This window comes from Zootoca vivipara, chromosome 6 (assembly GCF_965207765.1).
Source record: "Zootoca vivipara chromosome 6, rZooViv2.hap1.1, whole genome shotgun sequence".
NCBI lineage: Eukaryota > Metazoa > Chordata > Lepidosauria > Squamata > Lacertidae > Zootoca > Zootoca vivipara.
Window position 1 is genome coordinate 5,223,189 of NC_142589.1, and position 12,354 is coordinate 5,235,542.

Consider the following 12,354-nt stretch of genomic DNA (forward strand, 5'->3'; position numbering starts at 1 on the left):
TAAAGCTTGTGGGTGAAGGGACCCAGGTGGCGCTGTGGTTAAACCACTGAGGTTTATCAGAAGGTCGGTGGTTCGAATCCCTGCGACGGGGTGAGCTCCCGTTGCTTGGTCCCAGCTCCTGCCAACCTAGCAGTTCGAAAGCACGTCAAAATGCAAGTAGATGAATAGGAACCGCTACAGCGGGAAGGTAAACAATGTTTCCATGTGCTGCTCTGGTTTGCCAGAAGCGGCTTTGTCATACTGGCCACATGACCTGGAAGCTATATGCCGGCTCCCTCGGCCAATAATGCGAAATGAGTGCCGCAACCCCAGAGTCGGTCACGACTGGACCTAATGGTCAGGAGTCCCTTTACCTTTAAAGCTTGTGGGAGTGAGCTCCCCAGTGGCAGAATCCACTTAAGGGGGTGGCTCAAATTCTACTGTTCTGAAAAAGAAAGGGAAAGTTCCCTCTCCAGGCAGCTTATCATTTTGCAAACGTTCTACAAATGTTTTCTTGCATACTTTCTGGTGACGGTGTCACAAAATCTGGTTTCGTGAATCTTAATCTACATCATGAAAGAAGGAGAATTTATAGTCCACCAGTGTAATACCAGCTGCTCTGTGAAACGGGGAAGGAAGCTGGGTATATATTTAGCCAGCGCTTAAAACATGAAAACGCCACCAAGGCTGTGTACACATTGCCAGCTAAAAATGCAGCTACGCCATCGTTCTTCTCAATTCAGATTGAAGCTGGTTTGGGGGGGAAATGTATCAAAACGCAGTTTTCCATAAGCAACAACAGGATAGATATGGGGTTGTGGCACACTACCAACGTCAGCAGTGGGAAGCCACTAGATGCAGAGGAAACTAAAAAGGCCTTATATTGGATAACATTACCAAGATGTTTAAAGCTCAGAATCTGGTTCACACTTTATGCTAGCTTAGGGTTACCAGACGTCCCCGTCTCCTGGGGACAGTCCCCGGATTTGTGAATCTGTCCCTGGACAAATTGCATCCCCAGAATTAATTTCATCTAATGTCCCCTGGAAATGTGGCAGCGGCAGCAGCAGCCTCAGCAGCTCAGAGCCAGCCTGGTAGCTCAGTTGGCTCTGGCTGGCTTCAGGAACTGCCTGGAAATCCCCATCTGATGGTGGTGCAAGGGCTCTAAGATGCAGCTTCCGGGCTGCCTCCACCTTCCCTGACCCCAGCAACTCAGCTGTGAAGGGAGGCTTCACGCTGCCGATCAGAGCTTGCATGCAAGCAGGAAGGGGCAGGGATCTCTCAGTTGGGCAACGGGAAGCCCCCTTTCCCAGCTGAGGGATCCCCGTCCCCTCCTGCTTGCACGCAAGTAGGAATGGGATTGGCGCTGCTCCGACGGGAAGGGAGGCATCGCGCTGCCCGAGCCTCGCCGCCGCCGCTGCTGCTCTCGGGCCTCCTTCTCCACCTTCCATGCCTGACCCACCGCGCACCGCTTCCCCACCACCACCACCACCAAAAAACCAACAACCCAGGCTCATGGGAAAAGGAGATAGAAGCCTTGGAGGAAGGGGAAACATGGCGGTTGAGGTGAAGGCGGCGGCCGCCCCTCTGCACCCGCCATCGCTGGAGCATCAACGTCCCGAACTTACTTACTTTATTTATTTATTTAAAGTGTCCCTGGATTCATTGAAAAAAATTCTGGTAACCTTATGCTAGCTGAAGTATAGTGAGATCTGCATAAGCAGGGAGGAGCCTCCACAAGCCCTGCCCCAGCCCCTCCCCACAGCCAGGAGAAGGACCACCAGCTCTCCACCCCCACCCCTTTGTCCACTTTCTCTGAATCTTAGTTTGTCATATTGTCCAGAGCAGGAATCATGGTTTTTAGGAAACACTGGTTGGTTTCAAAAGAAGGTTACGTCAAACCACAGTTTCTGAAACTGGCTTGCCCATCTCCCCTGCCCTTCCCATATCTGCACTACAGGGGTTTTGGATTTTGGATTTTGCCCCTGCAAGATTCCTCCCCATACAATCTAGCAGAGAGAAGCAGCTCCACTAGCTTGCATGTGGGGCGGGTGGGGCAGAAGAGAACTTGCAGGAGACAAGCCAGAATCACTTCTCCGGCTCGGATTTCAATCTGAGCCAGGGAAGAATTCAGGGGCAGCTCCATCTTGCCTCTCTCTTCTGAGGTGTGACAATATGATCAGCCCTTTTCCCCCCAAGCCCACCTCACAAGAACCTCACTGACTTTGCTTCCACAGCCTCTCCTGCCACCAGGGCCGGCCCACTTATGGGGCTCTGTGAGGCAGTTGCCTCAGGCGGCAGGCTCAGGACAGTAGGGAGGGGCAGCAGATCTGGAGGACCAAAGGGTGCTCCCCCTCCCAATCTCCTGGGCTTGTCGCCCACTGCCCCACCACTTGCTCCTCTCCAGCTTCCTTTTTTCTCCACCTTCAGAGCACCGGGGGTTCCCCTGGCCATTTTCAGTCACCTCAGGTGGCAGAAGCGGCCATTGGGCCTCAGGTGGCAGAACATCTTGGGCCAGTTCTGCCTGAGACTGAGCTCTTTCCCCCTGGCCCAGGGCGATCCCCCTGGCCCCTCTTCCTGAACAGTACCTGGGGCTTGAGGTCCTCTTCATCCTTGTAGTAATACAGGTGCTGCCCTTTCAGGACAAAGTACCTCTGCTGCCAGTTCTTGACGATGGAGCGCTGCTTCTTCAGCCAGCCGGTCTTCAGGGGCCGCTCCAGAAGGTTGGGAGGATGGGACCAGCTGCCCGAGCCTTTCGGGTCGACGGCCATCATGCTCTGGGAGCGGACTGGGGGAGAAGCGAGGGGCAGTGAGCTGGAGCAGGGAGAACACACCCACACCCCAGAGCAAAGCCAGGGGGCAGTTCTGGCCCAGAAGTGGCTCAAGCCCGTCAGGGAGGAAAGTCCACCATTGCACCTCCACAACGGAGCAAAGAGCAGAGGAGTGAGTCCAAGGAGGTATTGCTGCCGGATGGCGGGGCTCACGGCAGCCCGTAGCTTTGAGAAAGGAAGCCACTGCAGCTATTTGTTCAAATGGACTTCCTTTTTCCTGCGTGGGCGTTCGTCTTTACAAATGCAGGCAAGCAACCGAAAGCTGCCACCAACCAGGACATCAGATTTTCTTATTAAATGCGGCTGTTCAGGAACGAGGGGGACCTGCCGGGGCCTTCCTCGGCAGCCACCAAGAAAAATCAGGACAGGACATTTGTGTCACGTGCCAGGAATGCCACACTGGGCAAAAGATTCTTGCATTGCTAGACTAGGTGACTCTCATGGCCCCTTTCAACTGTATGATTCTAAACCTAATCAGATGTTCAGAAAGTTGATGGGAGTTTTAACCTGTTTTCAGTCTGTTGTTATTTTAACCTTTGAATGTTTGAAATTATTGTTGTTAATTCTTCTTATTGATAATTTTGTTGTTTTATCTTTTGGGGTGTCAGAGGAGGAGGAATGCTCCTTCTGGGGGAGTTTGTACACCTTTGCTCCCCACTCAGCTCTCACCTGTGACTCTTAAAAGCTGTCCGCGTGCGTGGGACAGTGGCCACACCCCAGGAAACAGCTTTCACTGGCCGACTAAACTAAGTGAGGGTAGCCAGTGGGCCTCAAACGCTCAGTGAGTTAGGGACATCCCCCTGCATGTGAAGAAGGGCTCCAGCAGATTGAGTGGGTGAGACCAAGAGTGGGTCCAATGGTTAGAAAGGTGATTTCTGCATGTGCTGTAGGAGGGAAGTGAGGGGAAGGAAGCCCGTTAGGAGAAGGAAAACTCTGCTCCTAAACCTCCACTGCTTTGCAGGATATCTTCAGGAGAAGAAAAGGCTAATCCGGAGTGGAGTCCCTAAGACAATTGGATGGAGCCTTGTACGCCTCCTTCCAGCAACTCCTGTTGGTGCCAAACGTCTTGCTCTGCTTTCCTTTGGACCACATCAGTGAGGACAAGAGGAGCGCCTTGTCCTCTGGGCAGACCAGGGTGGCTTGTGCCCCAGGGAGGTCACTTCAGTGCAGCTAACGCAGCAGTTTGGTTTCATCCCTGGAGGCGCACTCCATTGTCTCTCGAGACAGACAGATGCTGACAACATACATCCTGAACGTGAAACTGGGGCTCACAGCATTCACACCCCAACAGATCTTTCTTCTCCATTAGGCGCAGCTTTGGATTCAGCACAGAACTAGCATGTCTCTGTGCCTCTAGCGGCCAGCCTTCTTCCAGCTCAGCTCACCCACAACTCTCTCTGACTATTGTTCTCCTTCCTAGCAGCTATGGGTGCTTGTGGAGGAAAGACCCATCCATTTGTCTGGAGGATGCCATCACTTGGTTGTAGCATCTAACACAGCAATTTAACTATCACCCCTGGAGGTGCACTCCATTGTCTCTTGAGACAGACAGACACCAACAACCTTTTAAAGCCATCTTGGCTGGTGGCCATGACAGCCTCCTATGGGAGACGGGGTGGGGTGGGGTGTTTCTCTATCCACTTTCTCCATGCCATGCACAGTTTTTTTATATTTCTGTTGTGTTGCCTCGATCTCCATCCAGGCAGTGCTGGATTTAGCTAAACAAGCTATAGCTTAGGGCCCCACTCTCTTGGGGGCCCCAAAAAAATCAAAGGAACAAAACCTGGTTGTACATTTCCAAAATATAAGATAAAAATGGCTTTAAATACCTACTAGGTCCATAAATGACCATATAGCTATAGAATATATTCAACACAAAAAACAATGACAATTTGTTGTTGACAGCTGGACATATAAAAGGCCCCATTACCTTCAGTAGCTTAGGGCCTCATCACACCTAAATCCGGCCCTGCATTCAGGCCATTCATTCCTCAACTTTGCTGTCCCAAATCCCTTAACAGGAGGTGCTGTTGAAGCCAAGGCAACAACAACAGCCCTATCAGGCTAAGACTCCTCCCCAAAGTGCCAATGGCTAAATTAGGCCATTCAAATATTTGCTTCAGCAGAAACACAGCAGCGATGCAATAAGGTGCAAAGTGGAAATGAAACTGATTTGAGTCGGACTCTGCAGCTGCTGAGAGGTAAACCAGAAGCTAGGCAGACTCAACTGCCCGTGTCATGTGGGCTCCTCCTCAGATTCAGTACTTGTAATATGGGGCCTGACCTGCTCTACAGGGCTGTTGTCACCAGGTAAATGCATAAGACTCTCTCAAACTCCATAAAGGTTAAGTGTCATTATTAGCTAATGAGCTCCCTCTGCTGGAGGCTTGTGGATCAGGTCGTGGGTAGAAGGAGAAGATGTGAATTCATCGCAGTGCAATCGCATCTTGGGTATACATGGAAAGTGCGTATACCTAAACCCTTGGAGCTGCCCCCGTGCTGAGGCGGGTGCAAGTACGAGAAAGAGAGAATCCCCTTGCCTTCCAAGTGTTGAACAGGCCTTGTCTAGCAAGCAAGGCAGAGAAAGGCTCTCGGGCTCCTGGCACGGCACCCAGAGGGACAGGGTGGGGGGCATGATGCCCTTAGGGACAGGGCACGGCATGGGGGCCAGGGCCTCAGGCGCCCTACAGCTGGGGGGGGAGGCAGCAGGCGTCTCCACCCCCATCGTTCAGCCCGGACACTGAGATCCAGCGCCGAGGGCCTTCTGGCGGTTCCCTCATTGCGAGAAGTGAGGTTACAGGGAAATAGACAGAGGGCCTTCTCAGTAGCAGCACCCGCCCTTCCATCAGATGTCAAGGGAAAAAGCAGCTATCTTAATTTTAAAAGACATCTGAGGGCAGCCCTTTTTAGGGAAGCTTTTAATATTTAGTGCTGTGTTGTTTTAATATTCGATTGGGAGCCGCCCAGAGTGGCTGGGGAGACTCAGCCAGATGGGTGGGGTATAAATAATAAATTATTATTATTATTAGGGTAAAGGTAAAGGGGTAAAGGGACCCCTGACCAGTAGGTCCAGTCGTGACCGACTCTGGGGTTGCGCGCTCATCTCGCATTATTGGCCGAGGGAGCCGGCGTATACCTTCCAGGTCATGTGGCCAGCATGACAAAGCCACTTCTGGCGAACCAGAGCAGCACATGGAAACCCCGTTTACCTTCCCGCTGTAGCGGTTCCTATTTATCTACTTGCATTTTGACGTGCTTTGGAACTGCTAGGTTGGCAGGAGATTATTATTATTATTATTATTATTATTACTATCATTATTATGGAGCCTGCGGGTGCCTGGGGCACGTGGCTCCAGTGCGCTCCAGGCCCCACAGTGAGGGCCGCCCGCCATTTTGTCACCCCCCTCAATGGGGACACCCAGGGCAGACCACACCTACCACACACCCCTTTGCTATGCCCATGGCTGGAAACCACAGGAGGGGAGAGGGCTGTTGGGCTCAAATGCTGCTTGCAGGCTTCCCACTGGGGCATCTGGTTGCACACCATGAGAACAGGACTAGATCGGCCATATTGGCCTGGTGCTTCAGGTTCTTCTGTTGTTCTTGGGGATGTTGTTAACACTTTTCTTTTCTTAAAACAAACAAAAAAACCATTTATATGTGCTGGAAGTTGCCCTGGGGAAACCCAGCCAGATGGGCGGGGTATAAATGATAAAATGATGATGATGATGATGATGATGATGATGATGATGATGATGATTTGAACTACAACTCCCATCAGCCCCAGCTGGCTCAAATTTAGGATGCTGGATCTGAAAAGAATTGTAGTCCCAAGCTTTTGGAGAGCATGCACTTGGGGGAGGTTGGCCTGGAAGGACCACGGATCAGACTCCATATGGGGCAGCTTCCAATGTCCAGAAATGGCATCTGAGCTGCAAGTGGAGTTTCCAAACAGCCCAAATGCTTGTTGAGTCATTGATCAACCACACACACAACTGTGATAACCGAGGCAGCAGGAGAGGGAAAGTGAGACCCTATGCCTGCTTTGACTCATTTGCACTCTGTGTTTCTTTTGTACGCTCACAGTTCATTTTTTTGTCTTCTCACGTAAGGTGGAATTAACGTATTGCCTCCTTTCTTTGATCCTCGGCATTTGAAGTTCATTGCCTTTGTCATTATCAGCCTTTTGGCTGAAAAAGCTGCAGGAAGAACAAATGATGACAGGATGAGCCACCCAGCTTTTGCTAAGCGAGAGCTTCGTGGATCTGTCTCATAAAGCCCCAATCAAGGCGAGACACCAGAGATTCATAATCAGGTCTCCCACTGTTTCCTTTAAAGAAAAGAAACCTTCCGGAGAAGATCACTTCCTCCCCTCCTGCCACCACCATGTTCTGATCTAAACCTCCCAGAGGTTCGAAGCTGTTTCCTCTGCTGGAGAAAACACTCTTTATTTCCCAGCAGCACAAACGTCTGCAAGGGTGTGTGTGTGTGTGTGTGTGTGAAATATTGCAGCAAAAAGGGCTGCTGCTGTTGTTTTTAAGAACGTAAGAAAAGCCTGCTGAATCAGGCCAATGGCCAATCTAATCCAGCACCTTGTTTTCACAGTGGCCTGTTGCAAGCAGGATTCAAGCACGAGGGCAACTCTCCCCTCCTGTGAGGTTCAGAGAAACTGGTATTCAGAAGCTTTGCTGCAGGGCCGTCTCAAGCAGGTCGGGCGCCCTGGCGCCGGGGCACGGAGATCGCTCTGGCGCCCCCGCCCTAGTGGGCGGGCGCAGCACGCAGCGCCCACCTGCCGGCCCAGCGCCCTGGCACCCCGCGCTTCCGAGACTACCCCTAGAGCCGGGCCTGCTTTGCTGCCTCCGACTATGGAAGCAGAACAGAGCCATCCTGGCTAGGAGCCATCAATAGCCCTCCCCTCCATGAATTCATCTAACCCTCTTTTAAAGCCATTTAGGGACACGGGTGGAGCTGTGAGTTAAACCACAGAGCCTAGGGCTCGCCAATCAGAAGGTCGGCAGTTTGAATCCCCACGATGGGGTGAGCTCCCATTGCTCGGTCCCAGCTCCTGCCAACCTTAGCAGTTCGGAAGCACGTCAAAGTGCAAGTAGATAAATAGGTACCGCTCCGGCGGGAAGGTAAACGGTGTTTCCATGCGCTGCTCTGGTTCGCCAGAAGTGACTTTGTCATGCTGGCCACATGACCTGGAAGCTGTACGCCGGCTCCCTCGGCCAGTAAAGTGAGATGAGCGCTGCAACCCCAGAGTCAGTCACAACTGGACCTAATGGTCAGGGGTCCCTTTACCTATGGGAGCAAGTTCTATAGTTGAGCTATGGAAGGATTTTCTTTTCTCTCTCTTGAATTTTCCACCATTCCAAGTATGTGTGATATATATATATATATATATATATATATATATATATATATATATATATCAGAGCTTTCAAAATATAAAATAAACGCAAAGTATCCAAAATTTATAGGATATAACAAAAACTAAACTGTATAAAACAGTGCTCCTCAAACTCTAGCAGCTGCTTAGCTGGTCTAAGGATAGCACCCCTGTTTTGCACAAATTCCGTCTCTCCAAACAAGTTGCTCAAGAACTGTGGTTCTTTGTGCAGCAGGAAATCTCAACCTGTGTCCTGCCTTCTGGACTGCTTTGATGCCCCCCCAACCCCACCGCTGATTCCGAAAGAACTGACAGTGAAAACAATGGCGGAATGAATGCAAATAGGCTTGGAGCAGATGCTTAGATACAAGCCGGAGAACTTACAGATAGAAGAGCAAGTTCATAGAGAGCTGCAAAATGTGCACCTCATATTTCAATTTGAAAGGAAACTGCATGTAACATGCACATGCCTTGATGGCATTTTCTGCACACTGAAAAAAAAACTGCTCAGACACGAAATGTCGGCTGCAGGCCATTTCCGGGTGGTTCCTGTTGCAGGCTCTCAAAACACAAGCAGGAAGAAGCAATGCTTCATGTTTTCAAGGCGCTCAGCAAAAAAAAAAAAAAAAACCTTAGTGCTTGTTGTGCTCCTGGCTGGAAACATCCGTTATTTTGTGAAAGCTTTTCTCAGTTTATTTTGAGATGACCTTCTCCACGTCAAGAGAAGCAGAGAGAATGTGCTAAACGGCCCGATGGTTGGTGCCATTACTCAGAATAAAGTGGCCCTGGAGTTAGCCCAGCTTACGTGGGTTTATTGATTGCAGCATTCGAAGGAGGAGAGTGACTTACTCGTTTTGCACACCCTGCTGCAATATCAGCACCCCTTGTGCATCTCCTGTGCTTTGGGGGACACACTTCAAGTAACCAAGTGTTTGGTCACATTTAGAAGCTTATACAGAATGGCAGAAAATCCATATTAACTGAAGGTTTGACAGCACTAACGCAGAAGAATGTTTTGTTCCACAGTGTGCCCACCTCCAGGGACCCAGGTGGCGCTGTGGGTTAAACCACAGAGTCTAGGGCTTGCTGATCAGAAGGTCGGCGGTTCGAATCCCTGCAACGGGGTGAGCTCCCGTTGCTCGGTCCCAGCTCCTGCCCACCTAGCAGTTCGAAAGCACATCAAAGTGCAAGTAGATAAATAGGGACCGCTCCGGCGGGAAGGTAAACGGCGTTTCCGTGTGCTGCTCTGGTTCGCCAGAAGCAGCTTTGTCATGCTGGCCACATGACCCGGAAGCTGTCTGCGGACAAACGCCGTCTCCCTCGGCCTATAGAGCGAGATGAGTGCCGCAACCCCAGAGTCGGACACGACTGGACCTGATGGTCAGGGGCACCTTTACCTTTACCTTACCTGTGCCCACCCCCAAAAGAAGACAGTTTGTGCAAAGCAGGTAGCAAAGGAAAGACACACACTCAGTGGTGACAGCTTGAATAAAACATTGGGGGGGCAGGTAAGCCCCACCCCACATAGTCAATCACATGACATGGTGCACACACACCATTTGAATGGCAATGCCCATCAACTTGGGGGGGCAGCCCCTCAAATATTTTATTGGGGGACCAAAGCTCCCTTGGCCCCTAGGAGTTGGCTCTGGTGCACCTTCTTCCACCTTGGAAAGAGCACAGGACACAGGTAGACCAGCCTTGTTCTGGACAGGGGTGGTGTCCCCAAATCTGCCCCACCCCTGCCGCCATGGCTACAGGCCGATGCAGCAGGTCCTGCTTTTCAACTCACAGCAGCAGCGGATTTGAGAGTGTCAGGTGCTGAGGACAGATGTGGGGCTGCTGCTTTCACACCCCGATTATGAGGACCTAGAGCCCCGCCTGTGACAGAGAGACCAGGGAGGAGCAGGAGAGAAAAGTATGCCCTTTAGGACCTTTCTGCTGCAAGATCTTATCCCTTCCCCCAGGGGCTTATTCAAGTGATACCAATAGACATGCAAATATTTTTCTCTTGCAGAACTGCTGTGGTTAATCCTTCTGCCTTGGGTCCGTCTATTCACAGAGGCCCTGGGGACAAACATTTGCTCCCTCTGTTCAGAAGCTGTGAGGTGGCCAGAAAGACAGGGGCAACTGAGGAATAATGACATGATGTAGTTGAGCATGGAGTGGCAAGGATTGGGGGTGGGCAAAGAGCTCAAAGAATCCTAGAGTTGGAAGAGACCACAAGGGCCATCCAGTCCAACCCCCTGCCAAGCAGGAAACACCATCAAAGCATTCTTGACATATGGCTGTCAAGCCTCTGCTTAAAGACCTCCAAAGGAGGAGAATCCACCACACTTCTTGGCAGCAAATTCCACTGTCGAACAGCTCTTACTGTCAGGAAGCTCTTCCTAATGTTTAGGTGGAATCTTCTTTCTTGTAGAAGAGGAGGACAGAACTTCAGAGCATAGAAACTTCATGTCCTCGAGTGATCACTGCCTGCTCATTTGCAGAATTAAAAGGGTGAACAATCCAACTTCCTCCTTTTTATATATAAAAAAAGAATTAAAAGCTGAAATGTGGACACTGCATCAGATCATAAGATGCGTAGAGAAGAAAGGCAACATGTCTGAGATAAGGAGGCAAGCTAATCTGGACATCTTTTTGTAGACGTGGCCTCTGTAAAACGGCCTGGGGGAAATGTTGTGCAGAGGTTTGTGACAGCAGAGGAAGTCTGCCTTTGGCTAAAAGGGGGAGCTTCACTCCCGAGTTCTCATGAAACCCAAGCAGCCCTCGATACACGCAAGAGATTAGGGAAACAAGAGCAGTAAGAGCGTTGGACAAGGGCCAGAGAAATCTGGGTACAAATCGCCATTCAGCCAGGAAGCTCATTGGGTGACCTTGGGCCAGTCATTCTGCCTCAGCCTAGCCTCCCTCGCAGGGTCGTTGAGAGGACAAAATGAGGGAGGGCCATCTATGCTGCAGGCTAGAAATGTAGTCAAGAAAAAAACAGCCGTACCTATTTTAGACATGTCCATCTTCAGGTTGAAATCCCAATTCCGTGGCAGCTTGAGAGACATCCCGGTTCCAGTGGCGGGAAGGTCTGCGCAGATGTGTCTGAACTGCGGGTCTGAATCCCTTCCACAGATTGTGTGCGCATGCTATATATATATATATATTTAATTTCCTTCTGGGCTTACATGAAAGAAGAAGAAAAGTCTCGGTTGACGTTGGTTTGCCAACAACTTCCTGTGATCTTCTGTGAGAAACCCAAAGGAGGACTTCTCTATTTTTATTTTCCAGTTCAGTCTCTTCAATTTCTAGGTGCAATGCAAATATCAGTTTGTTTCCAACCTGCACACACCCACCCCCATTCCTCCAAGGGCTTTGGAGAGCACCTGAGCTCTAGCTGCATTTAGCTCCCTGCTAATGTGCAAACATGTTTTAAGACCGGCACATGTACACACCCTGAAACAGTTTGCAGGCTTGGTTCATGGAGCTGTATGGGTGCTACTATGTTAGCGCATTTGAGGAAGTGGGGGCTGCCGCTTGTACATTACTCATGCACTGGGGAGTGGGCAGTGCCGGATTTACATATAAGCTAAACAAGCTATAGCTTAGGGCCCCACTCTCTTGGGGCCCCCTAAAAAAATTTAAAGGAAAACAACAACTGGATGTACATTTCCAAAATATAAGATAAAAAACAAATAAAATATAACCTACATACAGCAACAGTGTTTTGTGTTGTGTAGGCTCCTATGAGGGGACGCGGGTGGCGCTGTGGTCTAAACCACTGAGCCTAGGGCTTGCCAATCGGAAGGTCAGCAGTTCGAATCCCCTCGACGGGGTGAGCTCCCATTGTTCAGTCCCAGCTCCTGCCAACCTAGCAGTTTGAAAACACGTCAAAGCGCAAGTAGATAAATAGGTACCAGTCTGGCGGGAAGGTAAACGGCGTTTCCGTGCACTGCTCTGGTTTTGCCAGAAGCAGCTTAGTCATGCTGGCCACATGACCCAGAAAACTGTCTGCGGACAAACACCGGCTCCCTTGGCTTGTAAAGCTAGATGACCGCCGCAACCCCAGAGTCGCTCAGAACTGGACTTAACTGTCAGGGGTCCTTTACCTTTACCTTTAGGCTCCTATGATGTAAGTAATGGCTAGCCTGCTCCCTAAAATAT

General features: G+C 50.5%; 1 protein-coding gene across 2 annotated transcripts in view; it reads right to left on the reverse strand.

The window, feature by feature from the left end:
• The window catches only part of ARHGAP25 (Rho GTPase activating protein 25), a 32,295-nt gene extending 20,669 nt beyond the window's left edge, over positions 1-11,626 (reverse strand). Inside the window, exons 1-2 of one of the 2 annotated variants that reach the window (XM_035120641.3) lie at positions 11,198-11,626; positions 2,568-2,767 (exon numbers count right to left, since the gene is read on the reverse strand). In XM_035120641.3, the coding sequence (XP_034976532.1) occupies positions 2,568-2,767; positions 11,198-11,258 (261 nt within the window). In that variant the 5' untranslated portion in view covers positions 11,259-11,626. The remainder of the gene's footprint in view (positions 1-2,567; positions 2,768-11,197) is intronic. The other variant, XM_035120640.3, reaches the window with a different exon arrangement.
• Positions 11,627-12,354: the final 728 nt, after the last annotated feature.